This window comes from Leuciscus leuciscus (assembly GCF_965113295.1).
Source record: "Leuciscus leuciscus genome assembly, chromosome: 9".
NCBI lineage: Eukaryota > Metazoa > Chordata > Actinopteri > Cypriniformes > Leuciscidae > Leuciscus > Leuciscus leuciscus.
This window is the reverse complement of record NC_138733.1, coordinates 43,437,615-43,463,485: the sequence shown is the minus strand read 5'-3', so window position 1 is coordinate 43,463,485 and position 25,871 is coordinate 43,437,615. Positions and strand designations below refer to the sequence as shown.

Here is a 25,871-nt window from a genome sequence, read left to right as displayed (position 1 = left end):
TTCTCATCCTATCTGGTACAGATCTCATCATTCACTGAAAGTCTGCTGTGTCGTTTCTGTGATCATCTGGTTTGTTCCTCTGATCTTTGCAGACTTTTACCACTATCTGCTGTATATTAGCCCTCTGTCCCGATCGATCGGCTGTTTAATCCCCTACCCGATAATCATTCTGTGTTTTGTTGGCACTTGTCGCGGTCTTTCACGCGCAATATCACTTACTTCTCTAAAGCGCAAGAAAATTTTGGGCAGTTTGTTCCTGGTGCTTCTGACTTACACTTTTCTCATTCTCCCCTATGTAATCCTGAGGTTTATTATAGATCATTTTTACAGGTACTACAATACACAGCTACACAGTGCTTTGTTTTATATATTTGTGCATTTGTCTAGATATCTCGTGTTTCTGAACCCACTGGCTGACTGTGTATTGTACATGTTCTTGAGGCCTGATGTTGGAGGGTTAATGAAGTCTGTTCACTGCTGTTGTAGAACTGATGTTGGAGGGTTAATGAAGTCTGTTCACTGCTGTTGTAGAACTGATGTTGGAGGGTTAATGAAGTCTGTTCACTGCTGTTGTAGAACTGATGTTGGAGGGTTAATGAAGTCTGTTCACTGCTGTTGTAGAACTGACACACATCAGAGTTCGACACACAGCCGGGACGAACACTCTCCAGACAGTAGTGCAGCGTTTGCCTGCTGTGTTTCAATGCAAAAGCCTGCGTCTCATTCACAGACCGCCTGCAGTTCAGTTTAAACATCTGCACTCAATAAATGAAGTCAATGTCCTTCTTCTCACTGCACACACCCTTCCTTTCTGTGACATTTAGGGTTATTAGAGATAACTCTTGACTCATAAAACTCAAAACTCAATTGCTCTGTTTGCGCTCCATTAAACACATACGGTAAACAGAGTTTTATTAAAGATGTATTGATGTGCCGTTGATGCTTCTGCTGACGTTCTGTATCAGCAGGACTTTATCATACGATGGAGAGGAGGGTTGTATAAAGCACGGTTTATTCTCATTAATTCCCCCGATAGACTGACAGATCAACAACATCAAGTAGTTTAATGGCATAGTCTTGCTTGTGTTCCTAATGCATGTACATTATACTCTTTTACCAAATAACTACTATTCACACTATTATTCACAGCACTTGAATATTGTTAGTTTCACTTCTATTGTTCTCCTCATTTGTAAATCGCTTTGGATTAAAGCGTCTGCTGAATAATTCAATGTAAATGTATTAAAAAGATGGTTCACTCAAAAATGAAAACTGATATAATGTTCATATGCCCTCATGTCGACCCAAAGCTGGATAACTTTCTTTCTTCTGTGGAACATAAAAGACAATATTTAGAGATTTCTTTGTCCATATATTAGAAGTCAGTGGACAGTTTCGGGTGAACTATCCCTAAAAAGACTTGATTTAAAGTGCACAGAATATATTAGAAGAGTACTAAGTTTATATACACATATTAACCAGAGCTTGCATGGAAATCAGAAGAGAGTTATTTGTAATATTGTTGTGTCTTTATAGAAGTGTTTCATATCGAGTCAGAGACTGTCCTGTATTCTCTCTTTTCTATCATTAATATAATTAAAGGGCACCTATTATTCAAAATTCACTTTTACATGGTGTTTGAACATAAATGTGTGTTGGCAGTGTGTGAGCAAAACCACCCTAGAATGATAAAAATCCACACAGTGTTTTTTTTACAATCTCAATAAATCATAAGCACTGTCTCAGAATGAGCTGTTCTCAGATTCAGAAACCATGACCAACTACACAACTAATGGTCTTTTGCACCAAGAGGAATTCCCACCTTAGAGACAGATGTGTGTGTGTGTGTGTGTGTGTGTGTGTGTACTCTAAAAAATGCTGGGTTATTTTTAAACCCAAATGCTGGGTTGAGCATTTTGACTATGTTGCTGGGTTATTTTCCCCGTAATCAGCTGACAATGACCCAGCATTTGGGTTTGTTTTGGAAACTTTGACCCAGCGCTTACCTCTACGCGCGCTTTTGTCCAAATCACAACATCAACAGGAGGACGAGAGGTTCAAGCAGGAGCGAGTGTAAAGGTGAGTAACACTGTTTTATTAAAACTATCCTAACGTTAAGTAGTCGGCAAGTCAATAAGAAGTTATGTTGAAATTAACTGTGAATTATTGACGACGGACCCTTACATTATTTAACACGAATGCTCTAGATTTTGCGTCTGTCGAACTAGCGACCGTTAGGCTACACATAACATTCATTATTTTTACACGGTCTGTCAATTATTCCACTTATAACACGGTCACACAATGTCTAAATACAGTTGTTGGTTATCTCCAGAAATTTTGTGCGCTGGTTTCTTGTACTTGAAACAGACTAGGCTACTCATGAGGCTACTGACTGACTGACTCGGTGTTGGATTGCAGTGTAACGGCACTGGCTAGTGGCTAGCGGCTGCACAAGCTAAAGAAGCTGTAAGTCTACCTATTATTTATCTGTTTTTGTTAGTCATTTTCGAAAGGTAGCTTTACATAAATATTTGATTATGTTGCATTATGTTCTCTGTGTTTGGGTGTGTGGGCCTTAGTTAAATTTGGCTATAAAGCCTTGATTATAATTAATTATCAATTATCTGGTGGAAAAAGATGGCGCCTGTGTGTTTGGCTTGCCGTCTGCTGCTTTCGTGTTTTCTTCTCTGTCTGTCTGATGTGTCGTTTACCTGCTGTATGCGGCTGGTGTACGCCCGTCAAGCTCTCCTAGACATTCGCATCTCTGTTGGGGATTCACTCGCGAACTTTCACACCATGGACGTGGAATGCCCACTTCACAAACCGTACGAGCCTCCCCGAACCATCTTCCTGCACGATATCTGCCGGTGGCCGCTAAACACCGTGCGGAGAAAGCGAAGGAGGAAACGAGGAAGCCGCGGAGGTTACATGACGAAACTGAAAGCTTATTTACAAGCTGACATTTCGTTTGGACGCAGGTCTGCAGTATGGCACCCGCGGAACGCGGTTTACCGATGTCTTCGTCCTGTTTTCCCTCTACATCTGAGTCATGTCACTCAGGTTGATCTCCGTAGTGTTGGCCGCCGCGCCCGGCGGAACGGAGCAAATCACGGAAATCTGCGCTCATTGAGAAAAGCGCCGTCATCTCACGTGACTATTCCTCCATCTAAGTTGGCGCTAATAAACGCCCGCTCCGTGGTGAATAAGACCTTTCTATTAAACAACTTCTACTCCTCACACAACTTGGATTTTATGTTCAGCACAGAATCATGGACAAAGGTCGGTGATTTAACTCCCTTCTCAGAACTGGTTCCAGCAAACTGTTCATTTTTTAACTCTCCTCGTCCTAATGGACGCGGGGGTGGGATTATAACTATTTTAAATAACTCTCTCTCCTCTCGCTGCCGGCTGGTCCCTGCAACGGCCTTCCAAAGCTTTGAAACTCAGCTTATCCACCTTGATTGGAATGGTCCCATCTGTATAGGGGTGATATACCGCCCTCCATTCTCCACTAAGGATTTTATACAGCAACTTACTGAGTTCATTGGCAACATTGCCACAAACTATGATCGCTTCCTTCTGGTGGGCGATTTCAATATTCATGTCTGCTGTCATTCAAATTCCCTGTCGCAGGAGTTTCTTGACTTAATAGATGCTTTTAACCTACTGCAGTGGGTCAAAAACTCTACCCACATTCAGGGCCACACATTGGACCTTGTGTTATCTTATGGGATTGATGTCACTGATATTGTAGTCTCTGATTTTCCTCTCTCTGATCATAAGCCTATTTTATTCTCACTGTCTCTTCTGGAGCTTTCTCAACCCACTATTGCTCCTGTTATGTCGCGGTTCTATTCTCCACAGTTCAACACTAACTTCGACTTGTGCTTTGCTGAACTATGCTCTCACTTGCACTTGGACCAACCTTTATCTGACCTGGATGCAGATCAGCATCTTAGTCTTTTAAATTCTGCTTGGCTTAAAGTAGCAAATGTGACTGCTCCTCTTAAGCCTCACAAACCCAAACCAAAATCAGATATGTGGCAAAATTCTGATACTCGTCACCAAAGACAAATATGTAGAAAGGCCGAACGCAAATGGAAACGGGACAGGCTAATTGTCTCCTTCCGCATGTTCAAAGACTCTCTTACAGCATACCAGAACGCGGCTAAATCAGCTAAAGCCGCATACTTCTCAAACTTAATTGAGTCCAATCACTCTAACCCTAAGGTCTTGTTTTCTGTCATTCATTCTGTTTTAAATCCATCTGTTAAATTGTCTGTTGCCTCAGATGCTCTATGTGAAGACTTCCAGAGATTTTTTATTAACAAAATCACTAAATTAAGGATCAGTATTTGCCCTATATTAACTCTCCCCCCTATTATGCCGCGTACCTCCTGTGTTTGGGAGGCTTTTGATCCCATTAACCTCCAGACACTGAAGGATGTGAGCGCCAAGCTCAAACCTTCATTCTGCCCAAATGATATCATTCACCCGAGATTTTTAAAATTAATCATCAACTCGGTGGGCCCAGGTATGGTGTCCCTTATCAACAAGTGTCTAAACACGGGCTCTGTTCCGGCCAATCTTAAAGTGGCTACGGTCACTCCTATGCTCAAGAAGCCTTCACTGGATCCTTCTCTTTTAACAAATTACCGGCCCATCTCTGTCCTACCTTTCATTTCCAAGTTATTGGAGAAAATCGTGTTGGATCAACTCCAACACTTTTTGTCAAATAACTGTATATATGAGGTCTTTCAATCTGGGTTTAGGACTGCCCACAGCACTGAGTCCGCTCTCCTGCGAGTGCTAAATGACATTTATATCTCTACTGACTCTGGAGACACTGTGGTTCTAGTTCTCCTAGATCTGTCGGCGGCTTTTGACACCATTGACCACCCTACTCTGTTAGCTAGACTGGAGACATGGGTGGGTATAAAAGGCTCTGTCTTGTCATGGTTCCAGTCCTACCTTTCTGACAGAAAGTTTTTAGTAAAGATGGGAAACTTCTCCAGCTCCATGGCACCTCTGAGCTGTGGTCTTCCACAGGGCTCCATTTTGGCTCCCTCTTTATTTTCTCTCTACATGCTACCGCTGGGCACAATTTTTAGGAAACACTGTGTATCATTTCACCTTTATGCAGACGACACCCAAATTTACATTCCAATCAAGCGCAATAATCCTGCAGCATTAAATTCTCTTCTGCTATGCTTAGAGGAGGTGAAGGCATGGCTGGCTCAAAATGTCCTATCTCTTAATGATGATAAGACCGAGGTCATTGTTTTTAGCCCGAGTGAAAGGTCCCAGTGCACATGCCCAGACTTGGGGAGTCTATCTCCCTTTAAATCTACAGGAGTGCGGAACTTAGGTGTTCTTGTTGACCAGTCTTTAAAGTTTGATAAACACATCTCATCTGTAATCAGTTCTGGTTTCTACCAACTTCGCTTACTATCTAAAATCAAAGGCTTTCTCACTCCAATAACCCTGGAAATGGCGGTTCATGCTTTCATCACGTGTCGGCTGGATTATTGCAACTCACTATATTGCGGTATTTCAGATTCTCAAATTTCCCGTCTTCAGTTAGTCCAAAATGCTGCGGCCAGACTCATCCATAATTGTCGCAAATATGATCATATCTCTCCCATCCTCAGATCTTTACATTGGTTACCAGTTCGGCAGAGAATAGATTTTAAAATCCTTCTCTTTGTCTTCAAATCTTTACACAACATAGCACCGGTTTATCTTTCTGAACTTATTCATCCGTACATTCCGTCCAGAAGTCTCAGATCCCACGACCAGACGCTGCTGGTAGTCCCTCGTGTCAGACTGAAGCGTAGAGGGGAGCGTGCTTTTGCGGTGGCAGGGCCTCGTCTGTGGAACACCCTGCCTCTAGAGATCAGAACGGCTCCCAACCTCTCTGTTTTTAAGTCTCTGGTCAAAACATACCTATTCTCGTTAGCATATTGATTACTTTTCTTGGGCTGTTTTTACTATTTTACATTTGTTTCTTTGTTTTAAAATTAATCTTAGCTTAGTTGTTCTTTAGGTGTGTCTGTGTTGTTTTTGCTGCTTTTATTTTTATATGCTTGTTCTGTAAAGCACTTTGGTCTGTCTAGCGGCTGTTTAAATGTGCTATATAAATAAATGAACTTGAACTTGAACTTAAAGCAGCTCTGTAGAAAGTCATCGTCCAGCTTGTACAATTTTCATCAAAAACGGTCATTGTTAAGCGGAAGTCAGTTCAGTGTTGCTTCATTTCCGTTCAAAAACTGTGTAAAGATGCTTAATTATGAAGTAGTAACTGTAGTTCAATTTGGTCTTAAGGCGGCTCTGAAAAAAAGTCATTCAGTTCAGTTCTCATCTGATATGGTCTGTGCAATCAAATCAATAATATTGTTGAATATTAAGTGCCCCTGACTAAGCAAGCCAGAGACAACAGTGGCAAGGAACCCACACTCCATCAGGTGACAGAATGGAGAGAAAAAGAAACCTTAGGAGAAACCGTATCGGTTACCTAACGTAACCTCTGTTCTCTCTAGAAGAGGGAGTAGTAAAGTAGTTTACGCTGCGGGAAAAGTCATCTTTCTCGAGATATGAAGCCAGAAAATTATCCTTAATTTTTTTAACTTGTCAACGCAGTGCAGCAGCACACAGACCTAGAGCAGGCTATCTAGCGTGCTCATTGGCTGCCCTGCCGCAACTGCAGCAGCCTACCAGTGAGCCTGGCATGACGTCACGCCCAATGGGAGCGCACAGCGCCCCAGCGCGTCACGGCCCGTAAGAGGGGCGTGGCTTTAGCTTATAAAAGGAGGCTCGGAGGCTGCTTTCTCTGGTTTTTGTCGCTTGAAGCGAATGAGCTCGTGGCGCGAGCACAGCAGGTTACGCAATACTCGTTCCCTCTTCTAGAGAGAACAGAGGTTACGTTAGGTAACCGATACGTTCTCTTACGAGAGGTTCTCTCGTATTGCGTAAGTAGCTTACGCTGCGGGAACCCCTTTGTCAACGCCGTGCGCGCCCGGCATCCACTAAATGAGTCCCAGGGAAGTCCGGGGAACACAAGAGTGTGAGCTAGGCGGCCAATACGATGGCTAGCGCGAGTACACAAGCACACAATAGGGCATACAGAGCGGCGCGGCCGGTCTGACTGACAAACCCTTGTATGGTACAGCTCAACCAGGAGAGCTAAATCAACAGCAGTAGCCCGCGCACAGAAGTGGGCCGGCCTATGCAAGATTTAGACTGATAAAAGTTTAGCCTGCAGGGCGGGAACTTTCAGATTGTAAAATCTAACAAATGTAGAGGGGGAGGCCCAGCCCGCCGCCGTACAAATGTCATGAATGGAAATTCCACTAGACCAAGCCCACGACGAGGCCATGCCTCTAGTATAGTGGGCCCTGATGCCCAGGGGGCACAGCAGGTCTTTAGACGCATAAGCAGCTGCGATAGCGTCCACTATCCATCTGGACAGACTGTGTTTCGAGGCGGCGAGACCCTTAGTGCGCCCACCAAACGAAACGAAAAGCTGCTCCGAGCGCCTGGCGGCGGCGGAGCGCATAATGTAATATCTCAGTGCTCTGACAGGGCAAAGGAGGTTACTGTCAACCTCGCTGCCGGTTGCCGGCAAAGCTGAGAGAGAAATGACCTGTGCTCTGAAGGGTGTGTCCAAAACTTTGGGGACGTAACCATGCCTTGGTCTGAGAATGACTTTAGAGTCATTAGGTCCGAACTCCAGGCATGAGGCGTTAACTGATAACGCATGAAGGTCACCCACACGTTTGACTGAAGACAGAGCTATCAGAAAAACGGTTCTGAGCGTAAGGTATTTCATATCCACAGTTTCCATGGGTTCAAAGGGATGCGCTTTCATGGCCTCTAAGACCAGGGAAAGATCCCAAATAGGAACCGAAGGGGGTCGCGGGGGGTTCATCCTCCTAGCTCCTCTCAGGAAGCGGATGATGTATTCGTTTCTCTCTAATGCGCGGCCCAGCGCCGAGTCGGCGAAAGCTGAGATGGCCGCAACATATACTTTGAGCGTGGATGGGGACCTGCCCAAGTCCAGCAGCTCTTGGAGGAAACAAAGCACACGTGACACCCCACATGCTTGTGGATCCAGCCTATTGGCGGTGCACCATTTATTGAACACAGACCATTTAGACGCGTAGAGCCGCCTCGTAGAGGGAGCTCTAGACTGTGTGATCGTGTTCACAACCCCTGTTGGCAAGTCAACGGGTATCCGTTGAGAGTCCATGCATGCAGAGACCAGCGCTCTGGATGAGGATGCAAGATCGAGCCGCGGGCTTGAGAGAGAAGGTCTCTTCTCACCGGTATCGGCCAGGGAGCTGTGTCTGCCAGCCGTATTAAATCCGGGAACCATGTCTGATTCTCCCAATACGGGGCTATGTGGAGCACCATGTGGCGCGCTTCCCTGATTCTCCTGATGACTTGTGGCAACAGAGAGACCGGGGGAAAAGCGTATAGCGGGCCGCTGGGCCAGGCTTGGGCCAGCGCGTCCTCGCTCTTTGAAAAGAACCTTGGGCAGTGCGCGTTGTCTATTGACGCAAAGAGGTCGACTTTCGCTCTGCCGAAACGGCGCCACAGTGACTGGACTGATTGGGGATGCAAAGACCACTCCCCCAGGGGAACGTTGTCCCTGGACAGTCTGTCGGGGCCCTCGTTCAGGTGGCCAGGCACATGCGCGGCTCTCATCGAGCGCAGAGAGTGCTGAGCCCACACGAGGAGGCGTTCCGCCAGGGTGCAGAGCGACTTCGATCTGACACCGCCCTGGCGATTCACATAGGCCACTACCGATGTGTTGTCCGTGCGGACTAGAACATGGTGACCTGGGAGGAATGGGAGGAAGTGTTTGAGCACTTTCTTGACCGCGAGCATCTCTAGACAGTTTAACTTTCCGGTGTGAAATCACTCCCATAGTCACTCCAGTGTGATACCATTCGGCTGCCAGCCAGGGCTGCAGGGCTGAAATGCAGCCCTGATTCACTCTGACTCGCGAGCCGCCGGTTTCCCAGGCTCGGCGGGGCACGCGCGCTTTCAGCCAGCGTTGAAGCGGCGCATGCGCGGTAAGCCCAGCTGGAGCACCGCTGCAGCTGAGGCCATATGCCCCAGGATACGCTGGAATGTCCTCAGCAGAACCTGGCTGCCTACTTCGAAGGACGCGGCGAGGTGACGGATGCGGCGCGCGCGCTGCTCCGACAATCTGGCCGTCATAGCCACCGAGTCCAGTTCTATTCCCAGAAAGGAAATTGACTGACGGGGTGATGGCGAGCTCTTGGTCCAGTTGACCGAGAGACCCAGACTTTCCAGATGGCTGAGAAGCGCTGTTCTGTGAGACACAAGTTCTGTCTCTGACTGCGCTAGAATAAGCCAATCGTCCAGATAGTTCAGTATCCGCATGCCCTGCTTCTCAGGGGAGCGAGAGCCGTGTCCATGCACTTCGTAAACGTACGGGGTGCTAAAGACAGGCCGAACGGCAGGACTGTGTATTGATATACTCGACCGTCGAAGGCGAATCTCAAGAATGGCCTGTGACGGCGAATTATCTGTATCTGGAAGTATGCATCCTTCAGATCGAGAGAGATAAACCAGTCTCCTGGGCGAATTTGCGCGAGGATTGTCTGGTTGTAATCATTTTGAACGGCCGTCTCACGAGGGCTTTGTTCAAGTGTCTCAGATCTAAAATAGGTCTTAGAGCTCCGTCCTTCTTGGGTACGAGGAAGTAACGGCTGTAAAAGCCCGACTCGCTCAGAGAAGGATGAACCTGTTCTATAGCCCCTTTGCGCAGCAGCTTCGCTATTTCTGCTTGAAGCAGGTGCGCTGCTTCTAAAGTCACTTTTGTCTCCGTCTGCGCTAGAAAGCGCGTGGGGCGACGAGCGAATTGAAGCGAATAGCCGTGTTAAATAGTATTCAGCACCCATTCTGACGCGCCCTGAATAGCTTCCCATGCTTTTGCACGCATAGCTAGGGGTCGAATGGTCTCTGGGTTCAGATCGCCGCGCTGAGCGGGATGGGGAACCTGTATCAGAGAGGATGGGGCGGCGACGCGCCGCCAGTGCTCGAACACGGGGGCTGGAAAACAGTGCTGACTGGCTGTACAGCATATGATGGCTCGATCGCTACGGATGGAGCGCGTTTTGCTGCTAAACACCCCTGGCGCGAGAGCGGCGTGGGGGTTATCATGTCTGAAAGTGAGTGCGCGTGCGCATGCTCGTGAGCGGGCGCAGAGTTTACACTTATAACACGGCCAGTGTTTGGGAGCTTTGTAACCCGAGGTAACTGAGTGGCAGAGCGAGCAGCGGGTAGTTGTGAGCACAGGGTTGTGGGCACATTTACTACACTTAGTACTCGAGCGTGTGTCCGCTTTATGAGAGTGTGCTCTGAGCGCGTTACCATGGGGATAGTGTTTGTGTGTAGTGGTGAGCACATTTTATACACTTATGACACCTTCGGCCAGAGCCGGAATGTTTGTGAGCTTTGGAGGATCTGCAACCCGGGGTAACTGTGTAACAGAGCGGGCAGTGGGTAGGTGTGGGCACAGAATTGTGGGCACATTCTCTATGCTTAGCACTCGAGCGGCGCATGCCCGCTCTATGAGAGTGCGCTCTGTGAGCGTTACCGGGGAGACCGTGTTTGTGTGTAGCAGTGAGCACGTGGGAGTGGGCACATATTCTACACTTATAACACCATTGGCGTTATAGGAAACTGATAGAGCGAAATGCTTTGATGGCTCATATGTTTAGACGCTCATAAATACTCAAGCACCATCCTGTGAGCGGGAGGGTGCGAGATGCGGGTTCGCTTTCTGTATGTAAGAAAGCTGGCCGCGAGCTCGGAGAAGCCAGCAGAAAAAATATATTTATCTGCCGCCAGAGTCGGATTTGAACTCGGGTCTCCCGCGCGAAAGCCTAGTGTTCTGCCACTGAGCCACAGGGGCACACATAAGCTCTCAGTTAGCGCGAGCATATGACAGAGCGTCGTGTTTCGTTTCGGCGTTTGTTTGCAGGCGCGCGTGTATTAAACAGGCTCGTTTACTGCAGTATTAGTATTTCCAGCCGCCTGAACTTAGAGGGGACTGAGAAATATGTCAGGAATGGAGGTTAGTCCGACCTGGGTGGGACTTCCTCTTTTCGCCGGTGCTCGTGACGTCCGCTCTGATAACCCTTGAGAACGGCGCAGTTGCGCAGCTCGGACAAAGGGAGAGAGAGCGGGAAGATGTCATCATGTGCTGTGACATCGTTAGTTTGCAGACGTGCGTGTATAAAAACAGGCTCGTTTACTGCAACATAGATATTTCTAGTCGCCTGAGCTTAGGAGGGGACTGAGAAATGGAGGTGGCCGGTAGGAGACGCGGGGTAGCTTTCTTATAACGTAAAGGAAGCCAGCCCGTGACCGTCTACTTCTGACATCCCTTGTGAGCGGCGCGTTTGCGCGGCTCGAACAGAGGGGGAGAGCGCAGGAAGGGGCGAGCGTCGTCATGTTTTGCGTCAGCGTTTGTTTGCAGGCGTGCGTGCGTAAAAACAGGCTCGTTACTGCAATATATGTATTTCCAGTCGCCTGAGCTTAGGAGGGGACTGAGAAATATGTCAGGAATGGAGGTTAGTCCGACCTGGGTGGGGCTAACACTCTTCTCTCCTTTAGCCAGTGACGGGGGGGGGGTAAGCTTTCTTGTAACGTAAAGGAAGCTATAGCCCGAGACCGTCCGTTTCTGACATCCCTTGTGAGCGGCGCCGTTTGCGCGGCTTGACAGAGGGGTCTGAAGCAAGCAGAGAGCAGCTGTCAGCGGCATCATCTGCTTCGTCCCCTGAGGCGACGGCAGTGCGGGCAATGGCCGGCCGCTGCGCGTCGGTGAAGGGCGGGGGAGAAGGAGAGAGCGAGGCTCGCGGGAGGGGCTCCGGCGAGCGCTCAGCTGTCATACCCGGCTCGCTGTACGCAGCCGCCCGGGTAGAAGCCCAGGCAGAGAGCGCAGATCACAAGGCGGTCTCCGTCGCTGAGCGTGGCTCTGCACGAGCCACAGGATGAGCGAGGCATTTGAAACAACGCCTCGCGCTCTTTTAGATGCAAAGTGTGTCGCGGGGCGAGCACACAACACACACACATAGAGCAAATAAAGGATATATTCGCCGGATAGCGAAGCAGGCAGGGAAAGCTGAAGGCGGCGAATGCGGCCGACTTCCTCAGTCTGAGATCCTCGGCTTGCTGGTCGCTTGTTTCGACGGCGGCTTCCTCAGAGTCCAGCGATGCGGAGAGCTTCGCTGAAGAGACAAAAATCAGAGAAAGCAGCCTCCGAGCCTCCTTTTATAAGCTAAAGCCACGCCCCTCTTACGGGCCGTGACGCGCTGGGGCGCTGTGCGCTCCCATTGGGCGTGACGTCACGCCAGGCTCACTGGTAGGCTGCTGCAGTTGCGGCAGGGCAGCCAATGAGCACGCTAGATAGCCTGCTCTAGGTCTGCGTGCTGCTGCACTGCGTTAACAAGTTTAGAAAATTAAGGATAATTTTCTGGCTTCATATCTCGAGAAAGATGACTTTTCCCGCAGCGTAAGCTACTTACGCAATACGAGAGAACCTCTCGTAAGAGAACAGGCTTATATATTAAATAATACAATTTATTATTTTGGTTTGTCATGCATTTTGGTACACAATCATTAAATTTATTTTTTATTTTTACTATCTTGAAACTGCAATCAAATAAGTCAATGGGCGCCTCAGGCAATCGTTATATGAATAAACTAATACATTGGAATGAATAAAAAAATATTCTATGAAATATCTCCAGGTTTACATCTTCTTAAAACAAGGGCGCTCAGCGCTCAATGCACAAATATCAAAGGACAAAAACAGGTGCTCGCAGGGGACAATATGAATGGCACACACCAACATAGTCCTCTACCCACGAGGGTAGGAGGAGTTTCAGCCAAACACAAAAAAATAAAACAAAACAACCAGGCTGAGTCGACCAGCGGAAGGACCACTTAATGGCTTTTCCAAAAGCGCAATCCTACTCACACACACACACGTCACCGTGCACTTGGATCACACATGCAAGCACTTCAAAAGTGTCACCCACTGCAACACCATCACTACAACACTGCAAGAGAAGGTCCTTCCGCCTGGCCACCTCAGTTCCTGGAAGAAACAAAATGAATAGACAAAAAAGAAAGTAATTGAGTTTAGTAAAACCCCAAAATAATAACCAGAGAAAATATCACAGCCAAATTACACATACAATAATCAAGATAAACAATGACACACGCACTTAGATAACAAAATAAATCTAAACAAAATACACAAAGTTGAACTAAAGAAATGAATAACAAAAGAATAGAGCTGGTGCAGCACACACACACATACACGCACTCGCGCGTGCACACACACTGGTTCTCGTACAAATAACAGGCAATTATTATTAATCACAACATTTCTATCACACTAAAAGAGGGAAAGGAAGTAGACGATACAAATCCTGTGCCCTTATGAACTCCCGCCGGCGCGATCAGCGCGACACGGGGGGCAGCGCAAGCACCGTGGTTATCCGGCTGAACTCAAGTTCATAGAAACACGGAAGAACGAAAAGGAAATTTTGCAGGGAACCAGCAAAATGGTCCCGAGGACGAAAGGGAGGACCCGCGCCTCACGAACGCCAAAAGATGACATCACCCCACATATAATCCCCACAGGCTACTGTTTACCGCGCTCATCATAACCACCGATTAACTGAAGGGTGCGCAGACACCTATTCTGAGCTGATGAAATGCACCGTCGGAAAAGCGCTTAAATGAAACGCTGAGGCGCTAGTGGATGACGCACGAGGGGGCGGAGCAAAGACGTGACGCATCTCAGGATACAGCCAACCCGCATTAAATAGACCATACTCTCCCCTGATAGGACACCACAACTGTCAATCACTTAACTAATACTGTCACACAAGCACAAAAATAAATTTTAATGGCAGGTATAAGACTTTCTAAATATATTACTAATCAGATGTTTCCTTCTGTTCTTTTACAGCAATGGACGTTTTTGTTCAACAAAAACTCATCAACTGGAATCTTGAGTGCCTCATTGAAAAATGTGCAGGACTAATTGAATGTTTATTTAAATGAATTGCAATGATATATATTAATGTTTTTTTTATTGTATCTTTGTGTGAAGAGAATCTTTAGCTATTTTATACAGTTTATATGCAGAGTTTTATGCTGCAGTTTACTAATTGTTGATTACACATGAATGTATGTATGATTATATTAATTTCCTGGGAATAAACTTTAATTGAATCAATAAACAGTAGTGTTATTGTTATTAATATTTTAAAAAAAATTTTATTTTTATTATTATTATTATTATTATTATTATCATCTAAAATGAATAACCTGTAACATGGGGTTGTTTGACCCAGCACTGATTAAAAAACAACCCAGCAAATGGGTTAATGTATAAAACCCAACCTCCTGGGTCAAAATAACCCAGCATGTGTTCTGTCCAATATTTACCCAGCGCTGGGTTGCCACATAACCCAAATTTGGTTGTTTTTAAACCAGCATTTTTGTGTGTGTGTGTGTGTGTGTGTGTGTGTGTGTGTGTGTGTGTGTGTGTGTGTGTGTGTGTGTGTGTGTGTGTGTGTGTGTGTGTGTGTAGGCCAGACTCCTGAAAGAAGCAGCTCATCTGTTGATGCCTCGCCAAGACCTCCCACAACCTTAGAGTCTCTATCAAGAAGTTCACAGTCAACCTCTTCCGCCCACTCCCAAAGCCCTAATCCAGACTGGGTGGACACCTTTCTGATACCATGGGATAAGTTACCAGAGGAACTGATGCAGTTATTGGAGAGAGGAAAACATCCACGGACAAGAAGAGAGATGGTCCAGATTGTGGTTTGTGAGATGATGCGAAAAAATCCTTGCCCAAGTAAAAAGAGTTCTACCAAAGTTGCTAAAATGATGGTGGCGGATTATCCCAAATCTCTGCGAGACGTAATCGAGGGAGATGTGATTGGGCCAGGGTACCACTCTTTGGTAAAGCAACTGTAATATAGGATTGATAATGCGAAGCGCTCTACGACCCCAAAAATAAGAAAGGAAAGCATCGCACTGATGAGTCTGACTCAGACAAAGTCCCTCCAGGGGCTCGTTCTTCGTACGTTGCTTATTACATCCGAGATCAAATGACACATCCAAGATGATATCATCGTGCTAATCATGATCTGGCTAACTCGGTTCTTCGAACACACCTGTTGTTTATGATTAGTATAGCTGGATTGAGTTAGTGAGATAATTGCGCGTTCATGCGCTGGTTGAAAAGGGGATATGTATCGATAGTAGAAACATTGATCAGCAACGCTGCTATTGGGTGCTCAGCGTGGCCAAAGAGCGGGCACAGTTTTTCTCCGCAGCAGAGCAAGAACTAATAGTCAAAGTTTATTCGGAATCTTAATGTTTAATTAAAACGCCAGGGAACACCTCAAAGTCTGCAAAAGCCAGGAGAGAGGGCTGGCAAAAAGTAGCAGACAATTTAAATCCGTTAGAAGTGGCCATGTTAGATGTTTTTATCACTTATTAGCCTATATTTTTGTATTTTAATAATTGCATAATTACTTTGTTCATTGTAATGTCAGAGTCACCACACTAGAACATGGAAACAAATAAAAGTGAAGTACAAAAATATTCTACATAATGGTAATTTTTAGTTATTATAGTCTCTTCTATAAAAGGAACTGTTAAATAAATGGTTGTCTGTTTATAAAAGCAACCAAGAAAAAGGCTGGAAAAAAAGAAAAGATCTTAGTTGTATAGTCATTTCAACTGTTAAATCTTGAGTAATGATGAATTGCTTTGACTTGTGAAAGTGAAAACTGATAAACTTATGTTAATGTAAAAATATTTTGCCATGAGTTATTGATCACATTTTTCCCGAGTGTAGTTCATTGTAATGACATTGTGTTTTCCTCTTTTGTGCACCTTTACATAATACACCAACACTTGTATCTGTTCCCAAGAAAGTGGTGCTGAAATATGTGCAGTAAGTGGACATTTTCTAACTTTCCAAAGGAAAGAAAGTATAAGACTTTGTAATGTCCATTTGTTTCCATTGTACTGGACAGTGAATAAACCCTCTCAGATAACTGTCATATGGAGGAACTAGCCTACCTGCAAGTGCATAAATAACTTTACTTAATTTATACTTGTATGCTTTATGGCAGCAATATAAGTTGCAGGATTCCACATCTACAGAAAGGCCTACAGAAGAGTCTGCACAGACAGAGGAGACATAGGCCTACAGGTGGGCAGTGGATAGACAACTTTTCCTTTTTATTTGTTGCATGAGGCATGTGTCTAATATCTCTTGTTGCAGGCACTTGACCACTGGCTTTTCTTTACAAAGAACAATTGAAATAAAACTCAAGGAACTAAGCATATTTGTCTTTTATGAAACATTTAATGAAAAGTGTTTTTTTTTTTTTTTTTTTTTTTCAATGTTGTGTAATATGGCACATGCAACAATGTCACAGGCCCTGTCAGGTGTGCAACCCTCAGACTTATCAGACACTGAAATCTTCCCTTTAGTTAGCCAAAGTTCATTTCATTGTGTTGCCTTGTCCTGGCTAGAGCTGCATTGTAACTGGTTTGGGTCAGGGAATGGGGTCTGCAGGCAGGAACATGTCATAATCACCTATGAAAAAATGCAGTTCTGTTAGGATCAGCATAAGTGTATGTAATACAGTGAGCTTGATATTTAATTGTGGAACTTTCCTTACCACTTTCAAATAATGTGCATAAATGTGAATTTCTGAAAATGCTTAAGTCATACACAGATCCTGGCCATTTTGCTTTCACATTTGTGATATGGAAGATTTTAGTCAACTGCCTTTTTTACATTTGATATAATATTATTAATCTGGAATATTAAGAATCCCAATAGTAACTGGGCTGCACATTTACATTGTGAACCCCCTTTCTGTTCACATAATCCCCTTCATTGAGGCCTTGATGGTCTATGGTAGCCTATAGTCTATGGTACCAATCACGTTAGTGAAGCCTGAGTGACACATAGGCTACTGTAATCGGCATGGTCATGATTGCATGATCTTCATAAAAAATTATGATAGCCTAAAAAAAAAAAACTGCTTTACAACATTGGGTCTTAAGTGGCTTGGAAATGCCACAAAAAAACCTAAAACTGTTTTTTAAACCTAAAAGCGCCAGGTAAACTCCGAATGACACGACAGACAGCACTTTCCATCAAGTTCTCCGCATCTCCAATAGTGTAAAGGAAAGAGCCACTCGCAAATAATCTTAGGGCAATGCAAACAGTTTGTGCTGCAGTTAAAGCCCGACTCCGACAAGTCGAAAATAAATGTGCGTTTCCAACAATTTTATAATGTAAACGACAATCTCACGAGTCACGAAAAAATATATACATCTCAGAAAGTGCACTATCGCGCTGCGCTGGACTTCCCATATCAGCTCCGCTTATGAAGCCGCAGTCTAATCCTGTTAACATGAAATAAGCTGCTCACGAGCAGGTTCAAGTTTGCGCACCTGTTGCTATGACAGCAAGTCCAGGATGAGCGTCGAAGAACCAAACAATCCAAGATCATGCCAAATCGTCAACAATCAAATCCAGCTAACTGAGTTAGCGACGTACGAAGAACGGGCCCCAGAACAGAGAGCAACCATGCAGGACACTTATGGGTGTATTAACTGGGATTTAGAATTCCTGCCCATTGGAGAGTCCCCAGAGAGCCAGAGAGAAAAGAAAGAGAAACTGAAGATGATGTCCCAGCAAACTGATGCAAATCTAGAGGAGGTTAAACGTCTAATGAAGTTACCTTTCAACACACAGCGTAAACAAGTGAACCAGGACGGAGATATAAAATGCCTCCTGGAAGAGTGGCCGTAGGTTCAACGAACTTGGCATGGCGGTCCACTTCAAGGAACTAGCCGGAACTGGGCTTATAGAAACTTTCTCCCGGAATGTGGATCTGAAGGGGAAACGACTCTTGAACTACTTAACCCTCTGGGGTCTGAGGGGTTTTTGGGGTCCTTGAGATGTTCTGACATGCCCTGACATTTGTGCTTTTTTCAGTTGCTTATAAACATATTAATGGCAAAGGTATAATTACACTCTATTTAGCACAAACAGGGCTACCATAATATGTGAGCAACATGCATGTACATGTTTGTATTTTTGAGAGAATAATGTTTATGCATGGTTATTGAAAAAACTAAAAACTAAAGTTTCTGAAATAAGGCCACAAAACACATACTAAATACGTGTCAATAAGACTTTTGACTAATGGATGTTGTTGCCTAGAGTTTTTTCTTCAAAATGATGTGAAAATCATCCTGCCCTTATCATTCACATAACACAATACATTGATTTAAATCTTGTAAAACACTTTTTGTTTGTAAAGGCAATATGCGCAAGGGGCGTCAACCATTCAACAGCATCATGCATATGTAGTGGTTCACACCTGAGGAGACAATGGGGCCCGCATACTTAATGAGCCATTCATTCAGGTGTGTCACCTATAGCCACAAGAAAGAATGCAAGAGCAATATATATATATATATATATATATATATATATATATATATATATATATATATATATATATATATTCTACCAAATTGGTTCACAGTTGGAAGCATTTTTTTACAAATTTTGCTTGCAAATTGTATAATATCCAAGGAAAACATGTCTAGTAATTGTGCAGTTAATTCTCATACTGTATTTTCAGTTTTGGAATATGTATCCTCTCCCCAAATTTATCAATAACAAAACACAATAAAAATTATTTAAATAAAAGGCTTATATTTACCTTTTAAAATTTGTTTACATCTACCTTGTAAATATATATTTTTTCATTAAAAAAGTTACAATTACAACAACAATTGAAGTGTAATCTTTCTTTGTAAAAACTAAGTATACATTTTATCATACATATTTCAAAGTTAAGGATTCATTACTTCGAATATAGCCTACATTGACAAAACATACTATATTTAACATATTAGCAAAAATTGGCAAACAAAAGCTTATTTGAGGTGGCAGATATTTTACAGTAAAAATGTGTAATCTATCCAAAACTAATCAACGAAATGTTGTCTTTCATTTGTCTGTAACATAGGTCTTTCGTTTTTATTATAAGGAATATAAATGTTAATTTGCAGTTTAATACGTTGCTTATACAAATACATTTTATTTCAACATATTTCAGTCGATTTTTCAAAATAGTTTGCTAAAAGCAGATCATTTATTCACACACAGAAACGCAATTCAAATTTAAACTGTCTTTTTGCGAGTTGTGGTAAACAGCGCATCTCTGCCGATCATTCATTCACACAGAAACGCGATTTACTTGAGAATGAAAAAAAAAACGTATTCCATCCGCTCCTCGAAATACCAGCACTTCTGAGGTACATTTTCCATTATTATTATTCCTCACAGCGCTGCGAGACAGTGTAGACAAGTACACTTATCTGAATAAACTTGATGTGTTTTCTCGAGCTGATATGTGGGCGTTCACAGTTTGTATGGGATCGCCTCAGTCATTTGCGTTTGAATAGCGCGCGCTCTCCGTGGGCGGGGCAGATTAAAACGTAATGAGATGAGATGAGCTCGACTGGAATCGCTCTCTTTTAATACAGATTTCACAAGATGAGAATATTAGTTTTTTATATAAATTACTTCATTTAAAAGAAGAGAATTCAAGCTTCATGCCTGTGTGTCTGTATGCCTGTTTGACTGAGTATTCGCTCAGTTATTGTTCATTTTCGGACGCGTTTCAGAATGGACTTCACTGGCAGAGAGAAGGCAGAACTCGCTTCGTGTTTATTTTTCTTTATTTGGCAAAAAGCACAACACTTTGTTTTTATTGTGCGTTTTTACAGTTGCGTTTGGATGGGCAAGTATAGGAAGAAATTTCCATTCTTCAGTGAGCTGTTTCTATCCCATGTAGAGTTACATACAGAACACTGCCCTTCAGTGACTTGGTCGCCGATGTAATATTCACAGTTGGGACAGTATATGTGACATTCTAGGTGACCTTGTATTGGTTTAAGCTCTTTTAAGAACAGATGCTTTGAAGTCAGAACATTTTCTGGACAGTGGATATTAATCAAATCTAAAAGATCAGACAGGGCCACACCAGTAAGTGAGTGTCTCAAAGCATACGAAAGGATAAGTAAAAAACTCTGAGCTTTGGTTAGTTGTGAGCCTGTGTAAAGTGGCTCATCATTTACTGGAGGAAACCTTTCATTAATGCCTACTCCCAAATGTGATTCTTCATTTACTGACTTGTCAGTGCTGTCTTCCATGGGAAATTCTTCTCCACTGCCAATGGATTCAGAGTCAGTAAAAGACTGCCATAGTGGGTCAAACACACCAAAATCAACACTGTCCTCAAAACTGAAGATTGATGACTCTGTTGTTTGGCTCAAATTTGGTGGTAGTTCATTGGATTCAGGGTCTGCGTGCAGGCTCTGTAATGGGAAAATACAGTAAGTAAGGCCCTTGACAAGCATAAACACTAGGAATTTTGCACAAAATTAAAACTTGACACAAATATTAAACATGTGGCATTGTTGTATACAGGGTAAAAATAAGGCTTAGGTTAATTTAAAAAAAGGCTAGGCAAGCAAAATAGTTAAAGTTTGAAGACACGAAGATCAGATGTGAGATAAATTACTTACTGTAATGTCATCAACATCATGTGCATTTTCAGATCTGTTGTCAGAGGAATCCTGATCCAGGTTCTGCTGTGTGAGAATAAAGTCTTAGAGGAAGTGCTTTCAGTGAAATAGTCAAACATAGAAAACAGTAGATTAGTAGTAGTAGTAGATATTAGTAGATTACTTACAGTAATCCCACCACCATCATGTGTGTCTTCTGAGCCACTGTCAGAGTCGTGGTCAGAGGAATCCAGGTTCTGCTGTGTAAGAATAGCAATTGCAATTAGGTTAATGTTATCTGATTTGTCCTTACCCAATTCAGACAACAAAACTTTGCTTTAACTGATATTTACTGAGAAGCACACACACAAAAAAAACATCATTTTGGAATATTTTTGAAAATGGAAATATAGTGTTTTGGAAAAGAACTCTTCCTGTATGTATGTATATATATATATATATATATATTCTGCTGGTGTATGTTTGATATGCATTATAATTAGGCTGTATTTCATATATCAATATTTAATAAATCCTAGCAAAAAATGTACTCAAAGGAACTCTCTTAAAAAAGGGAGGACGATAAGTGTCCAATGCTGACCACCTGCAAAGTGGATGGCAAGATAAGATTTTTCCACCAAATGCCTCAAATGGAGGGCTTTCCAATTATCCCACTCAACATCTGGTCTGACCCAGGACTACTTATTTGCTCAATTTTCTTAACAGATAGTAATCAAGAAGGATTACATTTCAATTAACTGGTTATAAAATGTGGCCATTTAGTGCAGCATACTGTCTAATGTCTACAAAACACACACAAAAGGTCATGTTCATGACTCACCGTTTCCTGGTTTGACTGATGCATGTTGATGGCCTCAGTCAGTTTCCTGCGATAAGAATGAAAAAATGTCCTTATTTTAAATAATATCTATTGTCAGAGGCTGTCCAGGGCGTAGGGTGTGGTAAGCACTTTTTAATTTACATAAATATATATTTTTTCTTCTTAAAAACTATAATTTCGTTATTTTATTTCGTGACATACTCAAACTCAGCTTGTACTGAATCGTTTCAGAGACTTTGACATGTTTCCCAAATGACATCAGAATAATATCTGAAATTTCACTCACCAAAGCGACATTATCATAGTCACTTAAAGGGATAGTTCACTTTAAAATGAAAATTCTGACATCATATACTCACCCTCATGTTGTTTCAATCCTGTATGAATTTATTTCTTCTGCTGAACAGAAAGGAAGATATTTAGAAGAATATCAGTAACCAGACAGTTTCTGTCCCATTGACTTCCATAGCATTCCTACAGGTTTGAAACTCATACAGGTTTGAAACAACATGAGGGTGAGGATAACAGCATTTTCATTTTAAAGTGAACTATCCCTTTAAAGGTAGGGTAGGTAGGAATTTTATAAAAAACTTTTTTCCAAATTTGTTTAAACTTTCTCTATATATCAATACATAATTAAAATGTTAGTACTCTGAAAAAAAAGAGTATAAAAATCGAGTGACTCTAGACCGTTTAATCTGCATTAAACACAGCTCATTATTTCCATTCGGGACGAAACAAAGGATTGGCTTAGGCGACTGTCATTCTCTCGCAACCATGGCAACCACCCTTTTGCCACACAGGATCTGCCCACTTGCGCGCACCCGTTTGATTTGAGGAATTCAAGAGGCACGGAACCTAGGAATAGCAAAACAATGGCAGAGAAAGAGCAATCAAAATTCACATTACCGGCATATGCAGTTAGCGAAGGCAAACAAGGCAAAAAAGGAAGACAGTACTAGAAAAGGTAATGAACAAAAAGTCTTTGGATAAACAAAGAAATAAAACGCGTGTCAATATCCTCGGACCCTAGTTGCACGACCTCCTCTGCTTCGCCCTCGACCCCGGACCTGTCCTCGAGCTGACGATGCGGTACTTGTCTCTGGAGTGTACGTTAGTCCTCATCAAGAGTCAACAATGTTTTCATCATGGAAACTCTTACATGCAGAACACCATATATGTTATGAATCTTACACGAAATTCATCTTCATCACAGTGTAACTGATGGTAATGGAAAAACGTGTATCATGCAACCTGTTTTTAGCTTTGCCTTATAGATAACTAGCTTGTTAGCGAATCAAAAAATATATATTTTAAACTTTACCAATATCAATATGCTAGCTTGATAGTGAGTACTAAAATACATCTTATTTGTTTATATTCATAATGATAAAGTTCAATTTTTTTATTACATTTGATTCTGACATGATGTCACTACATGCACTGCGCTCCTCTCCGCTCGTCTCAGGTAAATAATGCGTCTTCCAGCTCAGCGGTCGGAGTCGCGCGTTCATGTGTTTTGGGGGCGTGGCTTTGGAAGGAGCCCAGAAGGGAGGGGGTGGAGTGAATGGAAATAATGAGCTGTCTTTAAAACAGTCGTGAGAGGTCTACAGACACTCGATTTTTATACTTTCTTTTTCAGAGTACTTAGATTTGAATTATGCATTGATATATAAAGTTTAAACAAATTTGGAAGAAAGTTTTTTTATACATTTTTTACCTACCCTGCCTTTAAAGGAACACTCCACCGTTTTTTGAAATAGGGCTTATTCACCTTCTTTCCTACATTTAGATAGGTGGGCAAATGCATTTTTGTCTCAGTGCATGCATTGTTTTAGTTTGACAGGGTCGGCGCTAGCTTAGCTTAGCATAATGAATGGAATCCTTTGTTGCCAGCTAGCATGTCCTGAGTAAAAGTGATAATTTTTTTTTTAAAAACCCACCTAATTACTTCTTGTGGCCTGCGTATTCACAACAAGTACAAATAGCGATGCAGATTAACACTAGACGATTTCCTATGCAGATATTGACTTGGGACTATATTAGGGGGAAGCACAGGTGAAGCACTGCTACTTGGGCGCAGAGATATCACGCCCAAGTAGCAGTGCTTCGCCTGTGCTTCCCCCTAATATAGTCCTTAATATATAAGTCAATATCTGCCTAGGAAATCGCCTAGTGTTAATCTGCATCACTATTTGTACTTGTTGTGAATACGCAGGCCACAAGAAGTAATTAGGTGGGTTTTTAAATTTTTTTATATCACTTTTACTAAGGACATGCTAGCTGGCAACAAAGGATTCCATTCATTGTGCTAAGCTAAGCTAGCGCCGACCCTGTCAAACTAAAACAATGCATGCACTGAGACAAAAATGCATTTGCCCACCTATCTAAATGTAGGAAAGAAAGTAAATAAGCCCTATTTCAAAAAACGGTGGAGTGTTCCTTTAAGGAAGATTGTTCACGGCGCTTCCTCTGACTTTCACTTCACTTCTCTCTCTCCGACAACAACACTCCAGATAACGCATCCAAAGTCCAACTTTCCAAGTGCACTCAATCACAGTTTTTGTTAAGAGAAGAAATGGAGAAATGCTCCGTGCTGCTGCCTGCTGTTTCATCAGATCTGCTCTCATCTGACTCTCTCTCCCCTGCTCACACTGACAGCGGCGTCGGCGCGATCTGAATGCGCCACTGCTATTGGCTCTTACGGGTGTCAGTCACTACAGCACAATCAGTGATTGGTTCGGATCATTTTATTGACTCGGATCTTTGAATCTCGTTCAGCAAAATGAACGAATCTTTTTCAAGTCATTTCATTCATTATAGCTGAATATAAATATAAATAAAATGTTACATGATACATGCCCCAACACATCTAGTACCTACCTATGCAAATGTTTATTATATTTTATATTATATTATATATTATATTATATTTAAAAATTGGCTGGGTCTTCAGGCTATGCAGATTAGGCCTAAGTTAGTTCACCTCTCGTGTCATCGGGTGATATCGACGTTGATATCGTCCATCGGCACAACCCTATTTGCGAGCCAGAGTGCTACATGCTAGCTACGTTTAGCTAAGCCGCAAGCTTGTAAAAACCCACACAATCCACGAAACTACAACAGTAAATACAGAACAACTGTTTAATAACGTAACGTTAACTTAACTAGGCTGGAGTAAAACACAAACCTCCTTTTCCAGTATCTCCTTGTTCTTGATGGAATCTCATATTCTGAACCAGGTGCAGTGTATTTTCTTCTCCTTCCGTCCATGCCTCTCTTCTTCTGGAACGGAACCCTCGATGTCGGTACCACTGTCACTTATTTCCAGGGGTTTCAGTACAGCGTAAAAATTGTGACGTTGTAGAGTAGGCGTTTCTCTAATTCCGAATTTGCATAGGTCACTGGTCATGCGCACTAAGTGTACGAGGATACATTGTGTATATACTGGCCGTTTCTCAATATGCGTTCTTGTCTGTACTTGCGTTCTTGTGGACTTGTGAAACGTCATCAGTCGCTGCCCAAGTACCGTCCCAATACACAAGTTTGCATTTTGGCAAGAACGGTTAAAAATCCCGGAAGTGTTCTTGACACGCCCATTTTACCGAGGATGCATTGGTTGGTAACTTGTGTGAACTTGACGGCAGAAATATCCCAGCATTCATTTCGGCATTCGAGGAACGAGAGGTCAATACAGCAAGTCGTTTTTCTACAATTTCATCGCTAAATTCACTTCTGAGAACATTTGATGCGAGAAATCAACTGTGTAGATTTCAAATATTGGCATTTTTCGAAAATGCGCTCAAACGTTTTCGGAAGTGAGAATCTTCAGCGTAGGTAGCTTTATTGTTATGAATATACATTACATAGTGTACAGTTGTAGAGTAATCCCTTGAGCTGAGGGGTAGGCTTGGGCGATAAAGCCTGGCTGTTATCGTCAATAATTCTCGTTATGTTTGGGCACAGCAGACGGCGTCTGTGCGGGGGTGTTATTGCGCAATACCAGCAAGAACACATCGTCTCAAACTGTCAGCGGCGTTCTGTGTGCTCGTCACCTTGTGAGTTCATTCTTCCAAGAACAACTAGCAAGAGCGTTCTCCTCAAGAACACAAGTCCGTTCTTTGCATTCTTGGTTTTGAGAAACACCCACTGTCTCTATGGATACACCAACGGTCGGTGTTTTCTTTTTTGCCGCTAATAGAAACAAGGTTCAAATTGAGTATTTATGTCATGTCAAAGTGAATTATTTCAAAGTCACACGCTAATGTATTACACAATGGCGCCATTAAATCAATCTGAAATATTGGAATACACCATGGTCACACTTTTAACAAAATCCCCGGTCACA

The 25,871-nt window shown here is 43.1% G+C and overlaps 1 protein-coding gene across 6 annotated transcripts in view; it reads right to left on the bottom strand.

Moving 5' to 3' along the window:
* LOC309505708 (uncharacterized protein) overlaps positions 1-22,077 on the bottom strand; it is a 59,580-nt gene extending 37,503 nt beyond the window's left edge. For 4 of the 6 annotated variants that reach the window (XM_082179165.1, XM_082179166.1, XM_082179168.1 and 1 more), the window contains exons 1-2: positions 21,524-22,077; positions 20,871-20,942 (exon numbers count right to left, since the gene is read on the bottom strand). In XM_082179165.1, coding sequence (XP_082035291.1) covers positions 20,871-20,942; positions 21,524-21,547 — 96 coding nt within the window. In that variant the 5' untranslated portion in view covers positions 21,548-22,077. Of the gene's footprint in view, positions 1-19,912; positions 20,494-20,703; positions 20,767-20,870; positions 20,943-21,523 lie in introns of those variants that run through there. The other 2 variants (XR_014208560.1, XM_082179167.1) reach the window with 2 other exon arrangements.
* Between the last annotated feature and the right edge of the window lie 3,794 nt (positions 22,078-25,871).